Raw genomic sequence first — 25,186 nt, 5'->3', positions numbered from 1 at the left:
CTGCCAAGGCCCGCTCTTTCATCCCAGCAGCAGCCCGTTGCCATCTAACCCCCCATCATGGCAGCACCACGCAGTGATGAAAAGAACTGAACTTTTGGATCACGATCTTATGTTACCTGGCACAAAGTGGCTTAGTCTCCATTAAGCTCAATTTTATTGTCTTTAAAATGGAATAATACTTCACTGTAAAGGTGAAGTTTTTCTGAAGACCACTTAGGAAAAAACACTTGTGACTTTGGATTCATTCTGGACTTTCTGGGCTTTAGAATGAGAGAAGAATTTGGTCAGCAGGTAACTGCTTGAGACTCTCACAGTGTCTCAAGGTTAAATTCAATTGCTTATTAAAAAAAAACCCAACAAAACCTTAATGTGGTTTGCTAGGGACAATACTGAGTATTGCCTAAAAAAACCTGAACTTAAGGGCTGGGGATTTAGCTCAGCGGCAATGCGCCTGCCTGGCAAGCACAAGGTCGTGAGTTCGGTTTCTGGTACCAGAGAAAAACCAAAAATAAAAGTAAACAAAAAACCTGAACTTAGCTTAAAACCACTGTGAAAGCCTTGAAAACTTCTCATGCATTCATCAGCTGACAAGCAACTTTTTGTAAAATTAGGTGAACATTCTGGACTTTTTCTGTGAATTAATAATAATGGCAGCTTAAATGAGACACACCCCAACCACTAAGGAGAGACAGTGACACAAAGAAAAATACCACCTGGAAGAAACAGCATTTTCCAGTCGGTAAAGCAGCACACCTGGCAGACTCAAGTTCTTTCAGTTCCCCAAGACCACTCTTCCCCTCACCTGTGCCTGTGGCTTTATCCACAGTACAGTAGTTGAGGTATGAGAATACGAATCAGGCCACCTATACTACTTACTGACTACACCATTTTGGGTAAGTTTCTTTTCTCTGTGGCTCGGTTTCCTCATATATAACAAGACAAATTAACCATGCCACCTCTGGTCCAACCTTCTTCATGGATTACAAATAACGCTGCAGAATGAGCTTTCTAATACACTAATGCGAATCTTCCTCCCCCATGAAAACTTCACCTCTAATCTTCCACCATTTCTCCTCTCTCCCTATGCTACATACTGAGATACTGTACAGTTCTTACATCAAGACAGTGAAGGACATGCATACTCTATACTCTGAGGCCTCCATGATTTTATACAGGCTGTGTCTTCTGTGCAGAATACAAAGCCCAGCTCCCCTAAACCTGCTCCCACCCTCTTCATTCTCCTGGAAAACTCATTTTAACTTAGGAGCGGCTGCTTCTACAAAGTTCCCTAACACCCTGAACAGATCTGGGGGCTTTCTTTCTTATGTTTCTGTTACTTTCCTGTTGAAGGCTTATCTGTCTATATCTGTGGGTCTACTCCTCCTAGGACATCAGCACCCTGAAATTAAGAACTATGTATTTTCAATACATAGTTCAGTGGTTGGCACATGATAAATGCTCAGTAAATGCTAAGTGAATGAATACAAAATCAACCAGTTACTCTTTCTATCTAGCTTGTTAAATATCGCTTTTACAAGTTATCATTAGTTAATTACTCTTTATCTTCCCACAGATGAGAGACACTAACGACTAAAGTGCATAATTTCTGGAAAAGGCCTTATAGTAAAAATAAGAGAAGAACCGGCAAAGTTTCTTAAAGGTACATAGTAGGCGTAGTTCCTCCAAACACAAGAACTATTTGAAACCCTTAGGGGGAAGAGGGGATAGTTACCACGTGGGATGGGCCCCAGGAAATCTCCTGGGAAGCTAGAGGAGTTCTGTTATTTGCTGGTTGTCTTTAAGACTAGGGCACATTACTGAACATGTTCTCTAACTTCAATTGTCAAAGAAACCCACATATTATAAAGTATGCAGCACAGGTCTCTCAAATTATAAATCCAGATTTACTGTCACCACAGAAGGAATATTTCCTGATGCTTCAATTTGCTCACCTGTAAAATTAAAATATTAGAGAAACTCAGAACTGCACTGAACATAAGGTACTGTATTTTTAAATCAGTGGGCAGTAACCTTTTCCAAATGATAGGTCTAATTTCCAGTCTTTTTGTTCTTGAGATGAATCATGCGCACAGCATTTATTATAGAGCAGAACAAAAATAAATGCAGTATTTGAAGAACAATTTTTTTAAATCACTGGAGCCTAAATGAGAAATACCCTGCTCACTATCATCTCTGGAGCCTTTACGGAAAGAGGCTCTGCGATTATATCTGGGTGAGCTTAGTACTTGGGAAGAGCTGAGGAAAGAGGTTGTGTGTGTGTTTTTAATTGATCGTTTGTTATCTTGGGTATGTAACAGACTATCAATCCTGTATTTCATTAGGAAAAGTGACTAAACTGGGAAGTTTTCAGCCCTGCCTACTGCCACCTGAAAAGCAGACAGAAGCTCCACAGTTAAGGAAAATGGAGAGTGGGTGAAACAGATTTTGTGATGAAAAGTCAGTGGTGAGTTGTGCCTGACTCTGTTAGGATCAAGTGTTCTCTTTGGGCCTAAAATTGTTTTCACTTGTAACATAGGAGGAAAGGCAGATATAGGAATCAAGAGGAATACTGAAAGAAACAAGTGCTCTATAAATCTGTAAATAAAGTCCAGGTAGTTATTTTATAAAACTTTTTTTTTTTAAAGATAGGGTCTTGCTATGTAGTCCAGGCTGGCTTCAAACTCAGCGATCCTCCTGCCTCAGCCCCTTGAGTGCTAGGGTTACAGGCCTGTATCACCACACCCAGCTCTAAAACTGGTTTTAAATCATCATACTATTGTCTCAGGATCCAGATGAAGACTTCCCTAGGTACGTGTAATTTCAGTTTCACAGAGCACATCTTTAATTCTCCTAGTTTATCCCACTGACCAAAAGTGTCATTAGTGAAAAAGAAAAAATAAGTAAATAGAAGGACCTCACACTCTCACAAAGAAGGCTGGCTGAAGGTCTGAGGAAATTACTGCAGCAGCCCTCTCAAGTGCAAGTGTTTATTCTCGTCTCCTCTGGAGATAGGAGGACCTCGATCCCCACTGTGCCTCAGAGCTTCTTCCAGGCCACTGCTCCCCCAGCTCTATTAGTACCCTGGTCCTGCTGACGTCTGTACCATTCTCCGTCAGCCCTCAGGCAAGGCACTTGCCTGCTTCACTAGGGCTGCTGCTGCTGGCTCCTCTGCAGCTCCTGTCCTGTCACCACCCTGGGTAACCTCAGTGTTAATAACCTTCAAGTTCCTCAACCTCTAAGACTGTCTAACTTACTCATCTCTAATGAACTTCTTTATCACTCCACTGCTGCCTCTGCACTAGGGACAGGTCCCTGACCTAGTTATGATGTGTACCACGTTACTTCCAAAACAATCCAATGTCCCATGTTCCAGCCACCCCTTCCTGTTCTTCCAGCATTTAAATCCTCAGCCAGCCCCATTCTCTGATGCTCCTAGGTCGCCTGGCACAGCTCCTTTCTCCCAATTTCTTCCAGCTCACTCCCCTCCCAGTTGAGATTCTTCAACTATTAGGTCAATTACACTCTTGCAGTCATGTTTTACTTTTGTCTTTTTGTCATTCTCCACTACCAAAACTAATTCAACTATCTGCTTGCTTGTTTACAATCCTGAGTTGCCAACTACTGTTGATGTGTCTGACCAACTTCGAATGTATCCTTCCAACTCTAACTTTCCCTGATCAATTCACCTGCCATTCTCTATAATGACTATTTCAAATTGTTTCCACACAAATCTCAAACCTCTGATACCTCATCCTCAACATATGGTATTCCTATTTGACAAAGAAAATAGACCCATGAGATGGGAACTTTCTGTGATCAAACATAAACACCTACGTCTATCAGCACTAGGCTTCCACCCTTCTCTCTATACATGTGCCCCTTTCTTTATCAAACATGCATCCACTGACCTTTGTATCTCATCCCCTTCACCTACTCAGGAACTTCACATCATCAACTCTTCTTGTCTTTGAAAGCACTGGGATTCTTTCACTCTGCAGTTAAATATCCAAGTCTTAGAAAAAACCCGAATTAAAAAAACTCACCCCTATTCCTCTCCTCCTGAGACTTGTAACCTTTTTCTTTTTTTGTTTTTGTTGTATTTTTGTTTTTTTCTTGGGGGGGGGGGTCAGTTTTTTTGAGACAGGGTGTCACTACATGGTATAGGTTGGTCTTGAACTCAATGATTCTCACGCCTCAACCTCCAGATTGCTGGGATTATAGGTGTGGGCCATCATATCTGGCACATGTAACCCTTTCATCTATCACTTCTTCTTCACACCCAAACTTCCTAAAAGAACAGATATTTGCTATCTCCAGTTCCTTACCTTCCACTTACACCTTAACCTACTCTGAATATGTCTACTTTTCTCACTCAACCACAGATCTTATCACGGTTATCATAAACCTTCTAGTTCTTCAATCCAGTAGATTTTTGTTTCAGTTTGTACTGATGCTGCTGAATGCTACCTTTCATTTGGAAACCCTCCTTCCCTTGGTTCAGACAGTTCTCTACTTTTCTGGCGTTTCTACTGAACACCCTATTGGGTATTTCCCTCTCAGTCTCTGCAGGCTCATCCTCCTCCTAGCCAGCTGCTACAAGGTAAGCTTCAACAGGGTCAACAGGGCACAACTTCCTTTTTCTTTCCATTTCACATTCTTGCTCAAGGTAACTGCTTTGAATACTGCCTATTCTCAAATGACACAACTGTTGTTTTTGTTTTTTGAGACAGGGTTTTACTATGCAGTTTATGCTGGCAGTGAACTCACTATATAGCCCAGAATGGCCTTGAACTCAAACTGCCTGAGTCTTCTGAGTGCTGGGATTATAGCCACGCACCACTAGAGACCCAAAGAGGGCCTGGATCACACCACAATGTCCTGCCCAAGTCCCACTGAAGACCTAGAGCCCATAGCAATGTCCTCCATGAGTCCAGCTGGAGGCCTAGAGCCCAGGAAAATGCCTCATGCAAGTCTATAACAAGGATCTGTACTGGGAAGGCCCGAAGTTCAGTGGTGGAAGCTAGAAAGTCTGCATGGGCAGGATGAAGGACCTGTGCCAGCAGATCTGCACTGGAGCCAGAAAGCAACACTCAAGGTAAGGACCAGAGCTCCCCAGAAAAGAACTAAAGCCATCCTGCACAACAGCAAGGACCCAATCTCCTCTGACAATGAGAACAGCTGAGTTCATACCAGGAAAACCAGCATCACAAGCTTCTCCAGGAGAATCAACAGCATATTATCTTCCCCTCCAGTTCTCTTTTTATGCTGTTGGCAACAATCTTCAGATGGACCTTCCACCCCCAGACCATGCTGAATTAGTTCAGCTGGATGTTACTAGTTGACCATTAGTTAATCCACTACCCATCTCATCCCTATTTCAAAAGCACTTCATAGCAGATAAATTCAAATGTAAACACAAGAGCTCTCCTAGCATATCAACGTTTGATCATCTTCAACTGTTTCCTGTTGGTATGGGGAGCATTTATCTAATTAAAGGCTAGAAACTCAGCAATTTGAAACACTTCTGTATCTACCCATATCTAACCCACTAGCCAGAACTCCAATTTCCCACCTAAATGTCTTGGGAAGGCAGTCACTTCTCTACATCTCCGTTGCCATTACTTTAAACCAAACCAACACCATCTAGTGGCAAGCTTTACTGCAGTAACACCCCTCCCCACCACACACAGTTTATCTGCCAACTCATGCTAAAACATAAATCTGATATTGTGACCTCTTCTCCTTTCCCCTATTAAACTGTTGAAAGGGCATTTTGAGGACAATTTCAACAAGACCTATAAGGTCCTGCTGCATGATATGACTCCCAACTACCCACCAATTTCATCACTTAACATGGTCCTCCCGATACTCTAACCAAAATGTCCTTCTTCAGTTCTCGCCATGCTCTTTCTTGCAGCAGGGCCTTTGCAATATGCTGAAGCCTGGGCCTCACTTCACCATTTCTATCTAGTTAACTCATCTTCATTTCTTTACAGCATAGCTGCCGGGCGTGGTGGCGCATGCCTGTAATCCCAGCACTTGGGAGGCTAAGGCAGGAGGATCGTTGCAAGTTCAAGACCAGCCTGGGCTACAAAGTGAGCTAAAGGCCAGCCTGAACTGCATAGCAAGACCCTGTCTCAAAAAGACAAAAAAAAACAAAAACAAAACAAAATACATCATAGCTTCATTGGCTCTTCCTTAAACACGACTTCTTTGAGTCTCTCAGACCAGGATTTATCTCCCTGAGAAAACCTAAGTCCTAAATTCACCCAACTACCTGCTTTCTTGACATTTCCCCTGAGGTGTCACCTGCTGCTGGAACAAGTCACTAGTATGTTCTACCATCCTCAAACACACTCTTCAAAAAAACTGCTATCCTTCTAGAAGCAGCCACAGCACTGTGTGCCTTCTGCTTCACACTCCTGATTACATTTCTAAAAATACTGTGAGACTCACAGCTGAGACAAAATACCCAATACCCAAAGTTAAGGAAGGAAAGGTTTATTCAGTTCAGTTTGTGGAGGTTTCAGTCCACCATCAGCTGGCTCCAAGGCAGGGTGGCAGGGCACAGGGGCAACAGTTGAAGGTGGCACAAGACAGCAAAAGCAGCAAGAGCAAAAGTGGGGGAGAAAAAGCTTCTTTTCCTCCCTTATATTGTAAGCAGGGATCAGTCTACCCGCCTTCCCAGGGCAGGTGTAGCACTCACACAATCTCCATGCTGTCTTGTTGCATAAGAAGAGAATGTTTACAAAGTAAAGACCTTGGCTCCCCTATTGAGTCACTTAGTTAAACTTCTAAACTCAAGTTGACACAGTGTATCAACCATTACAATTATAAAGTTCCCTGAAGATTACTTTGTCCTTACCAATGGTTCCCTCCTGCTCAGCCCCATTCTTGTATAGGGTGGACTCAGGAAATGCGTCTCAAATGGAGTCTAAAAATTCCTTAAAAATTTCTTACCTTGTAAATCTTCCATCAGTTCAAACATTCCAGGATAGTTAACTTGAATTTCATCAGTGTCCTATTTGAAAAGAAAAAGGAATATTCAACTTAAAATTCATAAAAAATCCAGATCTGAGAAGGGACTATAAAGATTCCCCAGACCAATCTCTAATCGTAAGCAAGAAACCTCTGTTATATTCTTCACATATATTATCTGGTTTATCCTTGATTTAAGATCTCAAATTGCTGAATAAATACTCTCCATTATGAGAGAAATCTTCCTAACTCCATCAGTTGGTTCTAGTTCTATCCTTGGGAACAACAAAAAATCAATCTAGTCTTTACTCTACAAACCACCTCCTCTCTAAGTCTTTGAAAATTCTTCTAAAGTCATTATAATTTTGTCTTGATTTGTTTTTTTGGCGGGGGTTGGGGCGAGAAGCTAGACTTACAGATAAAATTTATAGACCCTTACATGTTCTAAGTACATATTCCTGGCTACAGTCAACATCAATTTTCCTCAAAATGTGGCACCAAAACCAAGCCAAAGTCAGTCATCTCCCAGATACTTCCACTTTGCAGCCAACAGCTTATTTAAGAAACACGCACGCTGCTGACACACACAGAGCTTATTTCCCTAGTAAACTATTACACAATGCCTCGCCCCTCTTTCTGCAGCCTGATGCTGGAATTTGCTATTGGTAACAGTGGCAGAAACCACTGATGCTCCCCAAATATCCAGGTGCTCCTTGACAATGTCATTAATAGAAGACCAAAGAAATAAAGAATATCTATCCAATGAAAACCCATAGCTGTTTAAAAACAAAAAATGTGTATATACACACACGCACACACAAAGATAATTAAGATAATTGTACTACTAATTTCTATTGGTTTATTGAAAGGAACAGTTAATGTTTAATTGCTTGATCAACTTTACATGGCTATATCTGGTTATCTGAATAACTAAAGATAACAATATGTAATACAACAACCCATTATTGATTTCCTATCACCTTGTTTTGAAATTTTATGGTTTCTTTATTGTTTTTGTTTTGTTTTATGTCTTTGTTTTGTTAATTTGTTTTGTTCTTTTCTCTTTAAAATAAAAAAATACAGAAATAGCTGGAAAAAATATGAGGCACATATATGTCTGAAGGAGATCTTCAAAGTATGAATGAAAAAAGCAAAAAAGTACATACATTAAAGAAGCAAAAGTGTATGTACCTCATTGTACATGTGGGTTTAAATGACACTTGTATTTTGGTCTATGGGGAAAATTGTTCTCAAAAGTACAGATGAAGAAGAAAACACCAATTCTGCATACAACATCAGTGTTATTGAACTCTCCTCCAAAGTTTATAAATCTAACAACATTGGGTAGGAATTTCTGCCTATTTTGCTCATTGTTATATCCAAAGTATTTAGGACAGTGCCTGGCACACAGAAAGTACTTTGTTTGTTACAAGACTGAATAAATAAATGACATGAAATAGTATATTGGTAAACAACTGGAACAAATATAAATGTTGTTTAGAAGGAAATAGTTAAAAAAAAAAACATGGTATGATCATGTTTACTTTTCATGGTCCTTCTGAAAGGGAAGAGCCAGCAGTTGCCAGGTACCAGATCCAATGAATAAAGTGGATAAGGCCATACCATAAGGCTTCCACAAGCCTGCTTTTCTGTTGCATGACACATGGCAACAGCATTCACTCTATTTTTTATCACACTTCATAAAGACACTCACAAAAAAGGACTTCCAGGACAGCTTCAGAAAGTAGTAAGAACTATGGGATAAGTGTGTTCAAAAGTACCCTGTCTCAAAAAAATCCAAAAATAAGTTAGTAAATAAAAGTGTATTAAAAGGTCCACCCTAGACACAGGTTAGAAATCTCAAGAGCTGTCTTCAACTTCTAGCCTAGTGTTCCAGCCAGTTGTTTCTTTTCTTTCCTGGGGGTCTCTTTTAATATGAGGGGTTCTGTTGGTCTACATCCTTGCTATCTATCAATACAAGAAAGGATTGCAATCTATTTTTCAGTTGGTTAATTTTATGAAGCATACACTAAATCATCTGAGATAGCTATTTTAAGTCTAGCATCTCTAATTATGCAACAAGAAGAAAGAAGCTTTCTTTATCAAGAAACTCCAATTTCTTCTAATTAGGTTTAGAGATGTTTCTAGGCCTAAGGGGTTTGGAAAATTGTAAAAAGTCTACTTAGTGATCTCTCAAGAGTCTAACAAGCCCTTTCGAATGACTATGCTTTTGGAGGTAAAAAAGGGCAATCACTGTCTCTCTAGATGACTCCCTTTGAGAAGCCTACTCCTTGAAAGAGTTGGGAGTAGAAGATTAGGGAAAGAGAAAGGCAGGATCATGTACTTTCTTTAAAATGAAAAGACATTTGTGAACTGTGCAGTTAAAGGGTTACTTGATTGTTTTCATAGTTACCACAGTCAATGTATTAAAGCCAGCTCTCCCAAGTAGATGTCCTAGGTCATTCACAGCAGTAAAAGGAGAAATGTGTGGAGAAAATCCTCCTTCTCTTTCTGTTTCTGCTAACTGCAACGAACACCGAAGTTCATAGAGTGTGTCGCCTCCAAACATTGCTCCAACAAATACTCCATCTGGTTTTAAAACATAATGAATCTGTAATAAATACAACGAAACTATTCAAAATTTTATATATATAAATGTTAATAGTGTCTAAATCAATATTTTATGACTACTAATCTTATTTTGCCAAATTAACTAGATAACTTAGTAAATGCATCACATCTAATATGACCAGAAATCTAAGCCACTGCTATATGATGTAGTTATAGGCAAATATATACTTCCTAATAATAGTAGAATCTATAAGAATATGTTCCATGCATTCAAATTTTATAATAGGCAGAACTTTATATTCAGAAAAATATTGAAAGAAAAAGTTTAATTGGGAAAGGTTCCAGAAGTCACACCTGTGTCTGCACCTACTAAAATGTCATTTTGTTATAACTCCCATTAAGAAATAAAGTCTATGTCCCCTCTCTTTAAATCTAGGTTGGTCCCCTGACTTAATTTGGCCAAAAGAATGTGACAGAACTAATACTATGCCAGTGTCAAGTCCAGTCCTCAACTGGCCTTGCATGCTTCCACCTGCTCTCCTGGGGCGCTGCCCAGCTACCAGGCCTGTGCCAGGCTGTGAACAGGCCTGAGCTCACCAGGTGGAGGATGAGAGATGCATGAAGATGAGATCAGACAGCTGTCCCAGGTGAGGCCAGCTCCCTCTCTGGCAGCTGATTACAGACATATGAGTAAATCAAGCCAAATCCAAAAGAATTTCTAAGTCCAGCTTAAAGTGCCAGCCTAAAAATTGTGAGCCAAATAAACAAGTGTGTCAACCTACTAAATTGGGTTAGCCTTTTATACAGAAAAAGCTAATCTACAGAAAAATTATCATGATTCCTAACATTAACCCATTAATACCTAACAGACTCATTTTCTTTAAAGAGTTTTTCAGCTTTAAAACAAGAACAATTTTAATTGCTAATGTAAAAGCAAATTACTGGCCAGACTGAATTCCAAAATCACAAATGTCTGCTCAGTGATGGTCTTCCAGGTCTGTCTACCTCCGACTTGCTTAAACCACATGAATGAAGAGGAACTGTTTTGGTCCATACATGAAATACACAGTTATTGTGTATAATAATAATACTTGTTTTTTAAAATATATGCTATTATAACATTAAAATTTTAAAAAAAGGAAGAAAACTGGCCTGTGGCCCATAGGTTACTGGTAAAATCTGTAATTAGTTTAGACTATTTTCAACAATGAGGACAATAGTAAAGGTAACCAGAACTCAAATAACAGTAAGCTCTTCTAAATCAAAGCATTGTCTTACAGTTATATTTAATATACTAACAAGAAATTACAAAGCACTATACAAGCAAACCAGAATAAATAAAACCTTTGGTTTCTTCCATTATGCTGTTTTAGTGTTACTTCCTTCTGTCATTAAACTCTACTACTCCAACTACCTAAGATTTAATCCTCAAGTCTGTGCAGTCTCTCCACCTCATAGGACTTGCAAACTACAATTTCATAAACATGACTTTCCAATCTCTATCTTCAGCCTGGACATCTTCATAGAATGCCACACTCATCTTCTATTGCTACCTTACAGACATTTGTCTCTTGGCAAACTGACCACCCTCACTGTCCCGAATCCACACAAACAAAACATCTATCATTAAACCAACTTCCCTTTGCTCTATTTTGATTAATCCTTATTTTCTACTATCTATCTAATCATTACTCTTTTCCACCTACTTTTACTAATCATTCCCTCAGGCTTCCGGATTTAAAACATTAAGGTGCGTTTTGACTCCCACTCTGATCTTTACAGCTAAGAAGCCACCAAACTGTTGATTATTTCTTCTAGAAATCCTAGAAACCTCTCCACTTTTTTTTTACTCCTACCACTGTCACCTAGATTTGAGTTTTCTTAAATTTGGACCACCGAAATAATCTTTCTTCAACTTAACCAAATTCTCTATCATCAATTTTCTGAGAAACAAAATGAAGATTATCTTGCAGGGTTATTTAACCACACACAAAATAGAATACAGTAACCAGGAAATAGTACAGGCCTAGCTATCCTGCCACCAAGCCTTTTAATTACATCACTTTCTTCTTCAAAGTTCTCCAGCAGCTCTTAATTGCACAAAGAATAAACTCCAAGGTCCTAACCCTGCAGGGCACCCAAGTCTTCCTTTATGTGGTCCTAATGTACTTCATCTCCCAGCTTGCTAGTAAACCTCCAAACAGGTTTCTTTTTGTTCTCTCCTGTGGCTGAGGCTCTTGTTCCTCCCTACCCCCGCTGTGATTGGGCCTTCCTGGAATACTGTACCTCCTGAATCCAAATCTCACCTACCCTCTAAAAATTGGTTCAAGTACTGTAATTCTTTCCTCTGAAAGCATTCATAGGCAACTCCAAGTCAGAGTGATTTCCTTCTCTCTTTTGAACACATGCTTTTTATTTATCCTTTCCGATTCATTGATGAGTATCAATAAACAAATATTTACCTGGCACTCTCTAAGTATAAGGCATACAGAAGATACAAATATAGATTCTTACCCACAAAAAGTTTATAGGCAATTAAATGAAAGAAAGAATCCCCCACAGAAAATGTCTTTATAACATCCATATTATTTTGTGTAGTTATTAAGCTTTTCATAAATATGCAAAATTTATCTCCACAACAGATTTGTTAAAATTCTCAGTCACCCAATGTACAGATTAGCATGCCAAAGGTACCAAGTTTACCCAACCCACAAAAGGTAAGTACTTGATCTGATTCTGTTCTCCAACTGTCAGACTGATACATAGTTTATGAAAATGGAAACATCTGTACATTGTTAATAATGAATAAATACAGAATAGAATCAACATAAGTTTTCTCACCTGTTCAAGTGCTCGAGGAAGGTCATTAACCCAGTGCAAACTAAAATATAGAAACAGTATTTGTTTTAGCTCAATTAACATAATTATCACATATAATAAGCCACAAAAGGTATTAAAGTCTGAAACTAATGTCAAAATTCACTGACTTCACAATTTTGAAATAAACATTCCTTCTATCATACTACAAAATTCTCCCATGTTAGTATAACATTTTGCTTAAGTAAAAAACCTGATAGCATTATTCTTCATTATTTAAAGTAAACATCATTCTTACTTGGCATTTTATCCAAATAGTGGTACCCTGAGAACTTATCTGAAAGACTGTGCTAAAAATAAGTATCTGATGACATGTTCAAAAGTTTACTGATTAAACAATTAAGCCAAGCAAACATATTATTGCTAATATTATTTTCCTAGGAAAAACAAAGATTATCAGCAGACATAAAATTTTCCAAAGGTAAATAGCATCATTCATCAAAAGCTTAACTTAAGGGCATGGTGGTACATGCCTGTAATCCTAGCATTGAAGAGGCCAAGGTAGGGGCATTGCTGAAAGTTCAAGGCCAGCCTACATTACACAAGTGAGTTAAAGGCCAGCCTGAACTACATAGTGAGACCCTGCCTCCAAAAAACCAAAACCAAACAAACAAAAAGCTTAGTGAATTTTGTAGTAATATTCTGCTTTTTCATTTTTAAGATTTACACACACACACACATACACACAGAGCAGTTTTGGGTTAACAGCAAAATTGAGAGATAAGTACAGAGATTTTTTCATATCCCCATCGTTACATATACAAAGCCTCCATTATCAACATTCCTCACCAGACTAACTCATTTGTCACATCTGATGAACCTACACTCATAACATCACACACCATTACCATCCAGCATCTGTAGTTTATATTGGTGTTCATTCTTGGTGTTAGACATTCTATAGGTTTGGACAAACATGACACATATCACCATTAGAGTATCATACAGAATACTTTCACTACCCTAAAAATCTTGGCTCTGCCTATTTATTCCTCCCTCTCCAATAACCTCTGGCAACCACTGATCATTTTTAATGTTTTAAAAGTTTTGCCTTTTCCAGAATGTCATTTACAGTTGGAATTATAAGTATGTACCTTTTCAGATTAGCTTCTTTCACTTAGTAATTTGTACTTAAATTCCCTAAATCTTTCAAGATCCAGCAGCTTCTTTTTTAATGCACAAATATTCAGAGTCTGGCTATGCCACACTTTAGCCACTCATCTACTGAAGGACATCATAGTTCCTTCCAAGTTTTGATAATTATGAATAGAACAGCTATAATCATTTGTATGCAAGTTTCTGTGGAGAAATCAGTTGTCATCTCTTTGAGTAAACCCTAGAGCATAATTTTTGGGTCATATGGTAGAAGTATTTTTACATTTGTAGGAAATCAGGGTTGTCTTCCAAAGTGCCTATACCATTTTGCATTTCCAACAGCAATAAATGAGAGTTCTTATTGTTCCACATCCTTGACAGCATTTGTTATCACTGCTCTGGATTTTGATCATTCTGATAGGTGGATAGAATATCCCACAATTTTATCAGCACCATGCTCTAACCAACTGAGCTAACTGACCCATCTAGCCAGTATTTTTAAAGATGATGAGAAAAACTAAAGTCAGATTCCTCTATACTTACTGAATTTCCTTTAAACCCTACTCCAGTTTCCTTTAACCCTATTTACTTTCTCCCAGAATATGGTCACATATGAAGGCAAGAACCATACCCTCTGTGCAGTCATTCTCCTGACCGAGTTGGCATCCTTTTATGCTGGTTTCAGGGACAAAATTAAATATTCATTTTAAACCATACTGTGTTAAGTTCACATTGATCCTTCATAATGCTTTCCAACAATTTTATTGAACAATTTAGAAACTAAAGAGATCATCATATGAAGAAACTGAAAGCAACAGACTTAGTTATTTGCAAACAGCAAGCAGATGAGCTACAGTTGAAACCTATGTTCTGACTCTCTCCCAGGGCTCTTTCCTTTAGAGCAAGACTCTGGCTGTGTTCCATTTCACAATGGAACATGAATACTTTTTAAAATTTGTTCAGCATTTATAGTGAGGCACGGAAGAAATCACAAGTTCACTAAAGAAAACACCAACGGTGACCAACTCTCCCAGTTTGCCTGGGACTAAGAGGTTTTCTGATAAACAGATGATTTTCAGTGCTAAAACTGGCAAAGTCCTGGACACACTATGATATTGTTCACCTTAAACACAGTTAACAAAAAGGATGAACTGGATATGAGGAGCACAGTAAACCTTTAAAAGAAAGTCATCTATAAGAAAGAGCAAAAATAAGATGCCACAGAGAATATTTTCTCCATTAGATGTAGTTCTTTAAGGATAGAATCCTTCTCTGAATTCATGTTTGTATTATCTCAAAGCATCTAGCTCAGTGCCTCACATATTATTATCTACTAAATAAATATTTATGGCACATGCTCATGTAATAAATGTAAAGGGATGTGGTAGAAAATATGAAGGGATAGAAGTAATTTGAGGACTATATTTCCATGTAGAAGAATTAAAGTTGAAAGAATCACTAGCTGTTCCCCTATTTGCCAAATGACTTTACAGTGATCTAACAGGGCCAGCAGTGATCTCAGCAGCACAGCACCTGCCTGGCAAGCATAAGGTCCTGAGTTTGAAAAAAATACTGATCTAACACTTGAATACTGGAGCCAGTATCCTCTCAAACTCCTGCCTCTATCAGTATCAATTCCAAAATACTGAGTTATATTGGGGAGAAAACCCCTTCTAATGCAGGTGAACTGTAGAAAGTTGGGGATAAATATATTATCTCCTGAGAAAGTCCTGGATCAGTAATTCTTTCCCAGAGAAACCCAGTTTACAAAATAACTTGTTGTATGACTTTTAAAAAAAATTATTAAGAATTTATAGTTATCTATTCTTTTAACCTTGTAAAACTTTACAGCATAAATTACCTATTTATAACACATGTATTTTTTAAAGTACAAGTAGATTACCAACCTTAAGCTGCTAACCACCAGGTCAAATGTATTTTCTTGAAAGGGAAGGAATTCTTCATCAGCTAAAACACTGACAGTAGGAATTTCTGTTTCTAGGGAATTTTTCTAATGATTAAAAAAAAAAAGGAATAAGAAGCATATTTATATAGTCTCCATTATTAACTTTAAATCAGTGTTACTGCCTAATTTATGTTCATTTGGCAGTTCCCATCCAAACAATAACAAAATGTAGTATACAGAAGGTACTCAAAAGAACTTTCTTAAATGGCACTTAAGCTCAACCAGAAAAACTGGTTAACTGTGCATCCACCTTACACCAAAACAAATCTCAGAAAGCTGAATGTTTTGGTGGAATACCTAAAGCCATAAAATACTAGATAATAATATGGATGAACACTTTTATACTTTCAGATTTAAAAAAAAAAAAAACAACTCTGCATTAACATCACTTAAAAGCTAGAAACTATAAAAGCAATAAAAAATGTAACACATAAACTGGGCAATACGTTTACAGTACACATGATGAAGGATATCCCTAAAAAACAAGCTCTTAAAACAACCTAGCATAAGAGTGGGTGAAAGCTAAAGTCAACAGAGAAGGTACACATTATGTCACAAAACTATTTTTAAAACTAACAAAATCAGTAGCCATAAGACAGTTTTAGCTATCTAGCTAAACTAGTAACATTCAATATAGTGGAGAACTATGTAATCACTTAAAAAGATATATACACAATATTCACTAACAGGAATGACATCCTGTAAAAAAATAGGATGCTAGCCTAATATTGTTCATAGAACACTGGGAGAGAGGATAGTTGTATATCTGCGAAGGTAAACACCAAGCTTCAACAGTGGCTGTCTCTGGGTGGCAGGGCTGGGGTAGTTTTTCCTTTCTCCTTTACATTTCCTGCACTATATAATTTTTCTTCATGTGTGTTACATGCATAGTCAGAGGGAAAAAAGAGAGCTATTTTCATTGTGAAGGAAATAACTAAAAAACCAGGAGATCAGAAACCAACAATGTTAAAAAGTCACCTACCAAAGCATGTTCTGCAATGTCTGTTTGGAAAAACTTTCCAATGGTTTCCTGAAAAGGAATTATTAAAGCTGATCAGATGCCACAAAACAAGCAAATATATAAATGCAATATTAATAAACTAAAACAAATAATTGTTAAAATTTCTAAAGGAGAAAGGGCTACCTATAGATTGGTTTTCAGCTCTGTAAGTCTTTTCCTCTATTACACTAGTATAGTACATAATACAGAATAAATTACACAGGTTTAAACATATGCAGCTAACTATATTTAAAGTATTTAACTTCAGTTAATAAAACAAAATACAAATGTGAACACTATCACCCTTTACTGCACTGAGTGAGGGCTTCTACGGTAACTTTTCCTTGATTTAATGAGCTGAGAGCTAGTTTTTACACTCTTGTGCCCCAAAGGCCCTTCTTGTATGGGTTTCCTGCTTTCAATTATTCATTCAAAGTGTTTACAAAGTGTAAAGACTTAGCACACAGAGATGTAGGGATGGGGTTTATGGGTTTTATTTCCCTTGTTTTATCTATCCTCTCTCCCTCTCAAGAAGAAAGGGTACTGTTTATTTCTGTCCCAAATTACCACTTTCCACTTGGCTCTTTCAGGATCCTGCTCCCCCTATCTCCACCTCTGACAATCTTCAAACACTTCTGGTCTCTTTCTCTCTACTTACAACATGCATAAACCTCCCAAACCTCCCAAAATATCTCATCTTGAAGCACATTCCAGTTGTCTGGTTTATAATCCAAGAACCTACACACTGAGGTCCTTGTTGAAACTCTTCATAATCTTTCTTCCCTCCCAAAGCTATTTCTAGAGGTCGCTAACTGTCTAAGTGGGAACATAGCAGTCTGTTCTCACTGCTTTCAGTGCTGTCTCACTCAACCTCCTTAAAGCACAGAGATGTTTTTGTTTTATTTTACTTTGTTTTGTTCGTGGTACTGGGGGATGGAGCCCAGGCCCTTGTGCATACTACGTATACCAGGTACACTCTACCAGTAAGTTAAATTCTTGGACCTTTTTAAATCTGGAGACACGGTCTCACTAAGTTGCCCATCCTTCTGCCCCAGCCTTCTAAGTAGTTGGGATTAAAGGCAGGCACAGCGCAACAGTTTGAAGCACAGCACTTTTTAACCTCTACTAGAAACTTCTTCAGTGCCTTCTATTCTTGCTCTTCTCTATTAGAAAAGCTGATCTCTCTTAATTCATTCGTATCTGCTCCTCGCTGCTCACAACTTAGCAAGGGTATACCATACCACTGAGTCCTACCACTGGATACAATCACCACTGACTACCTGAGGTCAACTGCGGATAAATGTTTAAGGACAAGCTCCTAAAAAAGGGCGGACTATTTGGTGACTTCCATGGTGTGCTACTCAATAATGGTAGGTAGCAGGCTACCAACATGATGCTGCTAGGTGCAGAGCTGGGCAGAGACAGGCACAGTTGGCTTTCACCAGCCGGCGGCAGCACACACCCTGAGGGGTAAAGAATTAGGTCAAAAAGAGTATCTGTCTCCCACTTGAAAATCTAAATGAAGAGATTCAAAGAGGGGGACAGTGGTCCCTGAGTTAGAACATGTAGACTTCAGAGTTGAGACAGTGGTGTACTATTTTATATTTAATAACTGATTCCTGGCAGGGAATTTCTTTGTACCGTTTTCCATGGTGTAAATACTCCCATCATGGCTGATTTTACTGTATCCACACAACGTCACTGACTACAGAACAGGGGAAGAGATTAACACTGAGTTCTCATGAGCTGATCTGAGCTAGCATTAGCACTCCACTGAGTGTAATATTTGTATTAGAGCCACACATACCAGTGAAGACTAGCAATAGTCACTAGAAAGAAAAAAAATGAAGGCAGCTATATAACATCCCTGTAATCACAGAAAACACGTGAGCCAAGAGAATCTTCACAATGAGTTTTCTAAGTCCCATCCCTTGTGAGACCTGCTGTACTTCCAGACCCCTCAGTTACATAAGAACCTCTATGCAACAAATGTACCTGTGTTTGGCTTTAAAGGATTTCTGCTTTTTATAACCACTGAGGAGGGCACTTCAGAGAGCACTTGCCTAGTCTTGAGTTTGACCCCCTCAACACCACAAAGAAAAAAGAGAAGGCTAAAACCTTCCTAAGATAATACCTGTCTTACTATACCTGGCAGCCTCCTTATTCTCTCACCCCTAAATGTAACTATGTTTTAATAATACAGAAAATGTCTTTTCTGTATTACTGCTTTAGACAGCTTACCAATTCATATGGCTTTGGTTGTCATCTCTGACAATGATTTCCAAATAAGAATTATAATTTGTACTTTGCCAGATTTACCTTGTCTCAATCCTTTTGCCATTCTTTTGAAGTAGGTATTCCTGCTCACATTTTACAGAAATTGAGGTATGGAAGGGTGGGATAACTGGTCCAAGAGTACACAGAAGCAAATGACAAGACTGAAAGTTTGAACCCTGATCTGTAAAACTTCAAGTCAATGCTCTTAACCTCAACACTCCAATTCCCATTCCCCATTTCCATCTATCTTGCCGATATTAATACTAATATATTCCTGACTTTAAACTCAACCATCTAAAAGAGAAAACAGGGGCTGGGGATTTAGCTCAGTGGCACAGCACCTGCCTGGCAAGTGCAAGGTTGTGAGTTCAATTCCCGGTACCAGAGAAAAACCAAAAAAAATAAATAAATAAAATAAATAAATAAAAGAGAAAACATCCCTTGTTCCTTGTCCTACTGCATCCCAACTTTTCCCAGTCACTGAAGTCGTAACTTTAAAGTTATCTTGCATTTACTCACATATTAATCATTTAATAAATCTTAATTTTGTGTTCTTAGGAATTTAATAATGAATAAAAATGAGCAAGTCCAGTAAGAGAAGGCAGACATCAAACAAAAATATACTGGGACTAATCAATGCTATGGCAACTAGTAAAGAGTGGGGGCACACTGCAGTTAGGGTTTGCAAGGTAACAGATTTAATACAGGACACATAACTTACAGGATTATTTTATAACATTCACCCAAAAAGAAAATGCAGAAGAGTGCAAGCAATCTGTCCACACAATAGAGACCCAAAGAATCCAGTTGAGGGCCTGAATCCCAAGGCAATGTCCTGCACAAGTCCAGATGAAGAGGGCTGGGGATTTAGCCCAGATACAGCGCCTGCCTGGCAAGCACAAGGTCGTGAGTTCTTCTTGGTACCGGAGAAAAAAAAACAAAAACAAAAAAAAACAAGTCCAGATGAAGACCTACACTCCATGGCAATGTTCTCCTAGAGTCTAGCTGGAGGCGTACAGCCCATGACAATGTCTCATGCAAGTCTGTATCAGGGATCTGCACTGGGAAGGCCCAAAGGTCAGTGGTGGAAGCTAGAATATCTGCACAGGCAGGAAAAAGGATCCATGCAAGAAGGCTGAGGGACCTGCACTGGAGCCAGGAAGAAATGCTTAAAGTAAGGAACCATACTAGAGGTTCTTCCAAAAAGAACTGCAGACATCCTCAGTGACAGGCAGGACCTGAGCTCCTCCAGTGATGAGAACAGTGAAGTTCATATCAGGAAAACCAGCATGCCAAGCTTCTTCGGGAGAATCAACAGCTCACCATCTTCCCCTCCAGTTTTCTTTTAATGCTGTTGGCAACAATCCTCAAATGGCCTTCCACACCCAGAACCATGCTGATTCAGTTCAGCTGTGAGTTACAAGTGGACCATTAGTTAATCCACCACAGGGCACTATTTTAGAAACCAATCAGTGACAAGATCGCTCATAAGAGGTCATTTCAGCAAAGATCTGACAGAGGTAGGTAAGCCATAAAGATATCTTGGGGAAAGTACTAGAAGGGGTGGCCTGTGTAAAAGTAAGGAAGCCAGAGCTGCTAAAAAATAGAGTGACAGGAAGAAGGTAAGGTCAGGGCCATGATGAAGAGTCGTCTTACAGGCTAGAACAACTGTTTTGAACAGAGGACTAAGAACAATCTGACTTATGATTTAAAAGAATTGTAGTGCTGTGAAAATACTCTCAGGGGCAAAGGCAGAAGCAGGGAGATCAAGAAGGAAACTACTGTAATAATCTAGAAAAAAGGTGGTCATAGCTAGGACCAATCTGGTAGTAGGAAAGGTAGAGCTAGAGATGTATTCTGAAATACAAGTAAAATTTGCTGATCCAAACAGTCATCAGGTTTTGTGAGTTTTACTAGGTCTCTCTCCTATATTACGTCTTTTGGATCTGCTGCCTTCAAATGAGTGGTAGACTTTAATCACCCACGCCTGCACCACCTTTAGCACAGCCTCCTAATTGGCTGGTTTCTCTATTCTTTCTTTAATCCTTCTTGTGTGCCACTTCCAAATGAATCTTCGTTAAACGTCAGTATATCACATCCCACAGCATTCTTACCTTTCCCGCCACACTTTCAATGAAACATGACCAATCCAGATTCTTAACATTCCAGGTCAGGGTCTGTGCCTTTGAGAAGATTCTGTGCCTAGACCATATGAACCTCTACTGATTTTTTTCCTCCTCTGATTCCTTTCGCACTTTAATATCTGTCCATTTCTATGGTATTCACTATTATCAATAATAATGTTGTAGAAGCCCCACAAACCCCTTGCTCTCCCTAACCTGACTCAAGACAAAAGCTACATTTTTATCTAAATAGATTTTATATAGAAATCCCACCTTAATCACTGGATCCAGCCGTGTCCTATACACACAATCTAAAAGACTAAATGAGTATATTTATGATCTGAATTACAAAGTGCAAAATAAAGTGTCATGCACAATAATAAAGAGTATTGTATTTAGCCATAAAGACTTAAACTAGGGCCGGGATATAGCTCAGCAGCACAAGTGCCTGCCTGGCAGGTGCAAGGTCCTGAGTTCAATTCCTGGTACAAGAAAAAAAAAAAAAAACCTACTTAAGATGATGAAATTAATGTTTTTCTAGATTTTTAAAAAAAAGAGTTTTTTAATCATATTTTCCATATGTCAACTTTATTTATTTTTACTTTTAATTTTTTTTTTTTTTTTTTCAGTGCTGGTGATTGAACCCAAGGCCTCAAACATATTAGGCAAGAGTTCTACCACTAAGCTACAATCCAGGTCCTAATTTTTATTGCGAATTATCAAAAATGAACAAAGTGAGAACAAAGGAAAAGTATATATAGATTTAAATAAAATACTATCAGCAGAAACCTTGACAAAATGAATTAGCAATTCTGATAATAATCAAACTCTAAATAGGATTCAATTGAAATGATTAGAAAAGTCATCTTTAAAATCAGTCACTTATATTTCTCAAAGTAAATTAACTCACTGAATAAATATACCTTATTCAAATGTTGTGCTATATAACCTCTTCCACAACCGACATCCAAAGCAAGGGGGAAATCTCTAAAAAACAGACACAGAAGTTATGCTCTGTAAAACAATCCAAAAATAATTTTCCTTGAATAAGAACATTTTAGTGAATGCAATTTTTAAACACAAACACAAATATCACCTACCTTTTCTGCCACATTAAACCATTTTAGTGAATGCAACTTTCAAACACAAACACAAATATCACCTGCTTTCTGCTGTACCTTCCTGAGCATACAAGTCTGTCTGATCCAGTTATTCATTCACAGAATCACATAAAGAATCACTTTCTACAAGGTGGCTTCATGATGCAGATTCAAAGAACAGATTTAAAAAGAATATTTTAATTTAACAATATATTCAGGCAAAGAATGAAAAGAGACCAAATGTAAACTAACATGAAATGAACTGGCATACTTATCAGGGATTTTTTTTTTCAGGGATTTAGCACTTACCTCTTTCTCAAATTGGTGAGGCCGAACACTTAAAAATCTTCATGTGAAATATCATGAAATGTTAACATTAAGTTAAACTTTAAAAAAAATTAAATAATAGGAAACATTTACTGATATGCATATCAAGTTCTAAGTACTGTACTAGAAGTTCTAGATATCCCAGGCTAAGAAAGTCAAGCCAAACACCTGAAGTAATAAGCAGCAATCTATTCATGGATTCAGTTGGCTTCAATCCTGAACCAGAACTATTATCCTCCACACTAAGTTATCTCCTCTAAATATACCACACCATACTAAATCAGTATAGATGTCTAATCATAGCCATAGGTTTATAATTTATGACAAAAAGTTAAATCTTTATCTATTAGTAATATTTTTTTCCTTAACAACTAGAACAAAGAGTTCAATTTTCTTAAAAATGGATGTCAAAATTACAGATCACCAGTACATAGTCAGAGAGCCCCTGGTGAAAAACAGCTATTTTGCAGCTAATACCCTATAACTTGACAATGAATACAGCCCATACTGCAAGGTTAAATATACAAATTTTGGAATTAGAAAGACGTTAAGTTCAAATTTTGTGACGTGATTAACCTGGCTGGATCTTAGGTGCCTTATCTTTTCAAAACGAAAAAGATACTGCCTCCCTGAAATTTGTATAAGAAGTACATATAAAGTACTTAGCACAAAACAAATGTTCAACAAAACTAGTTGTTGGGGACTGGGGATTTAGCTCAGCGGCACAGAACCCGCCTGGCAAGCGTGAGGTCATGAGTTCAATTCCTGGGACCAGAAAAAAAAAACAAAACAACAAACCTAGTTGTTAATTATTATTACTGATTATAGTAGTATTAAATGAGTCTCAGACCCAAACTAGGCATTTAAAAATGTGTAGTTGTTTTAAAGTCAACAAAAAATCAATTTTAATATAAACCTACTCTAATACTAGAATATTAATGAAAGGATATACACAGTGGGGCTGGGGATTTAGCTCAGCGGCAAAAGCGCTTGCCTGGCAAGCGCAAGGTCGTGAGTTCGGTTCCCGGTACCGGAGAAAAACCAACAAAAAAAAAAAAAATTAAAAAAAAAAAAATAAAAAAAAAGAAAGGATATACACAGTGTTAATAATAATTTAACTGCAAGTATTTAATTTTTAAAATGTTTTTAGTCATAATCACAGATCTCTCCACAGATTTAACTGTTTTGCTCAGTGCTATGACATAAAGTTTGTAAAATCCAAAGAGACTTGCAAAATTTAGTATTTTCTTTACTGAATCACAAATAACCTATAATCCAGACAAATGACTAGTTGCTTTGTGTGTGTGTGTGTGTGTGTGTGTATACCTTAAAGTAATGAGGCTAGCTTTGTCTGATGGTATGTGTCTAAAATCTCAGCATGTGGAAGGCAGAGGCAGGTGGATCCCCATGAGTTCCAGGCCAGCCTGGGCAAAAGGCTGAGGTCAAGGCCAGCCAAAACTACACAGCAAAAATCTATCTTTAAAAAAAAAAAAAGTAATGAAACAAGTGAAATAAAATGGAGGCAGGGGGTATTTGCAAGAATGAGCCTTATTTTTACGTTATAAAACTAATTTATTCCAAGACTCTTTTAAGTTGCAAAGATATATCTAAGATATGGTTAAAGGAACATGTACTTTCATAAAATTTCCCTTTTTTATGTACAAATGTAAAAAATTAATCCCATCTTGGTTTAATTCAATGGATGTCTTTTGAACAAAAGAACACAAAAAAAGTGATTTGCTAATATCACTGAATAATTCTACTATAAATCCATTGTTTGACCATAGCTGCCACTACATGACCATAAACTTCAATGTATAAAGCTTTCACTATGCTTAATATATAGAGCAACAACTCCATCAATATTGTAATAATGCTTGATGAAACTGTTCTTTCCCTATATCATCCTATCTGTAAAAATGCCATAAACCCCTAATATGAACAGTTCTTAACACAAAAAGGCCAAAGACTCACCTATCCTGATTAGGAAACAAATTTAGGGAGCTCTCTGCATTACTTTTGTTAATTTCAGTTGACCTTTTATGTTATTATTATTTTTTTTTTTTGGTACCGGAAATCAAACTCAGGACCTTGTGCTTGCCAGGCAGGAGCTTGTGCCACTGAGCTATACTCTCGGCCCTAGTTGAACTTTTTTTTTTTTTTTTTTTGGTTTTTCTCCGGTACCGGGAACCGAACTCACGACCTTGCGCTTGCCAGGCAGGCGCTTTTGCCGCTGAGCTAAATCCCCAGCCCCCCTAGTTGAACTTTTAAACCTAGTATTATCATTTAAATGTGGATGGTCCCCAACAGCCTCATGTGTTCAGAGCAAGGCTTGTGGAAGGTGACTGGATTATGGGTGCTACACAGCTGGGATGGTGTTGGACGCTGGGGGTTGATCTGAAGAGACAGGTTACTAGGGTATGACCTGGAAGGGCATCTGCCTCCCTGGGTCCTCTCCTTCCCGGCTGCCCAGAGTTGAGCAGCTTCCCTCACACCAGAAAACAATGTAAGAACTGAAACTTCTAAAATATACGTCAAACTAAACTTCTCCTCCTTAAGAATGCAGGTGTCAGGTATTTTGTTCCAGCAATGAAGAAAGTGACTAAGGTACCTAAGTTTAGTAAATCATAAAAATTTACATAAAGTCAACTTTTTAATCCGTTTTTGGAGCAATCTTTCTTTATAGGCTTTTGGCCAAAGCAAGTGGATCAGTCATTCAGATTTGAAAAAGAGCACAAGTCAAGCTTCCATATTTTTTCCTTTTTTCCTTTAAAGGCAACAATGAGAAAATACTTGCTCTCCAGACACACATAGTGTGACTCAAATGGCCAATCCTGTTAATATGTATCATCAGGTTCTGCCATTCCAGATA

At 38.0% G+C, this 25,186-nt stretch overlaps 1 protein-coding gene across 4 annotated transcripts in view; it reads right to left on the bottom strand.

The window, feature by feature from the left end:
* The window catches only part of Ndufaf5 (NADH dehydrogenase (ubiquinone) complex I, assembly factor 5), a 42,465-nt gene that overhangs the window by 14,625 nt on the left and 2,654 nt on the right, over nt 1–25,186 (bottom strand). For all 4 annotated transcript variants that reach the window (XR_001233234.1, XM_013512338.1, XM_013512337.1 and 1 more), the window contains exons 3-8: nt 21,811–21,874; nt 16,470–16,517; nt 15,429–15,532; nt 12,391–12,430; nt 9,392–9,589; nt 6,961–7,021 (exon numbers count right to left, since the gene is read on the bottom strand). Coding sequence is in view for 3 of the 4 variants with exons in the window: in XM_013512338.1 (XP_013367792.1) it covers nt 6,961–7,021; nt 9,392–9,589; nt 12,391–12,430; nt 15,429–15,532; nt 16,470–16,517; nt 21,811–21,874 (515 nt within the window). In the remaining variant the exon portion in view is untranslated. The remainder of the gene's footprint in view (nt 1–6,960; nt 7,022–9,391; nt 9,590–12,390; nt 12,431–15,428; nt 15,533–16,469; nt 16,518–21,810; nt 21,875–25,186) is intronic.

The sequence above is a fragment of the Chinchilla lanigera genome, unplaced genomic scaffold (genome assembly GCF_000276665.1).
Source record: "Chinchilla lanigera isolate Chin_1 unplaced genomic scaffold, ChiLan1.0 scaffold00014, whole genome shotgun sequence".
Lineage (NCBI taxonomy): Eukaryota > Metazoa > Chordata > Mammalia > Rodentia > Chinchillidae > Chinchilla > Chinchilla lanigera.
This window is presented reverse-complemented; position numbering and strand designations above follow the sequence as displayed.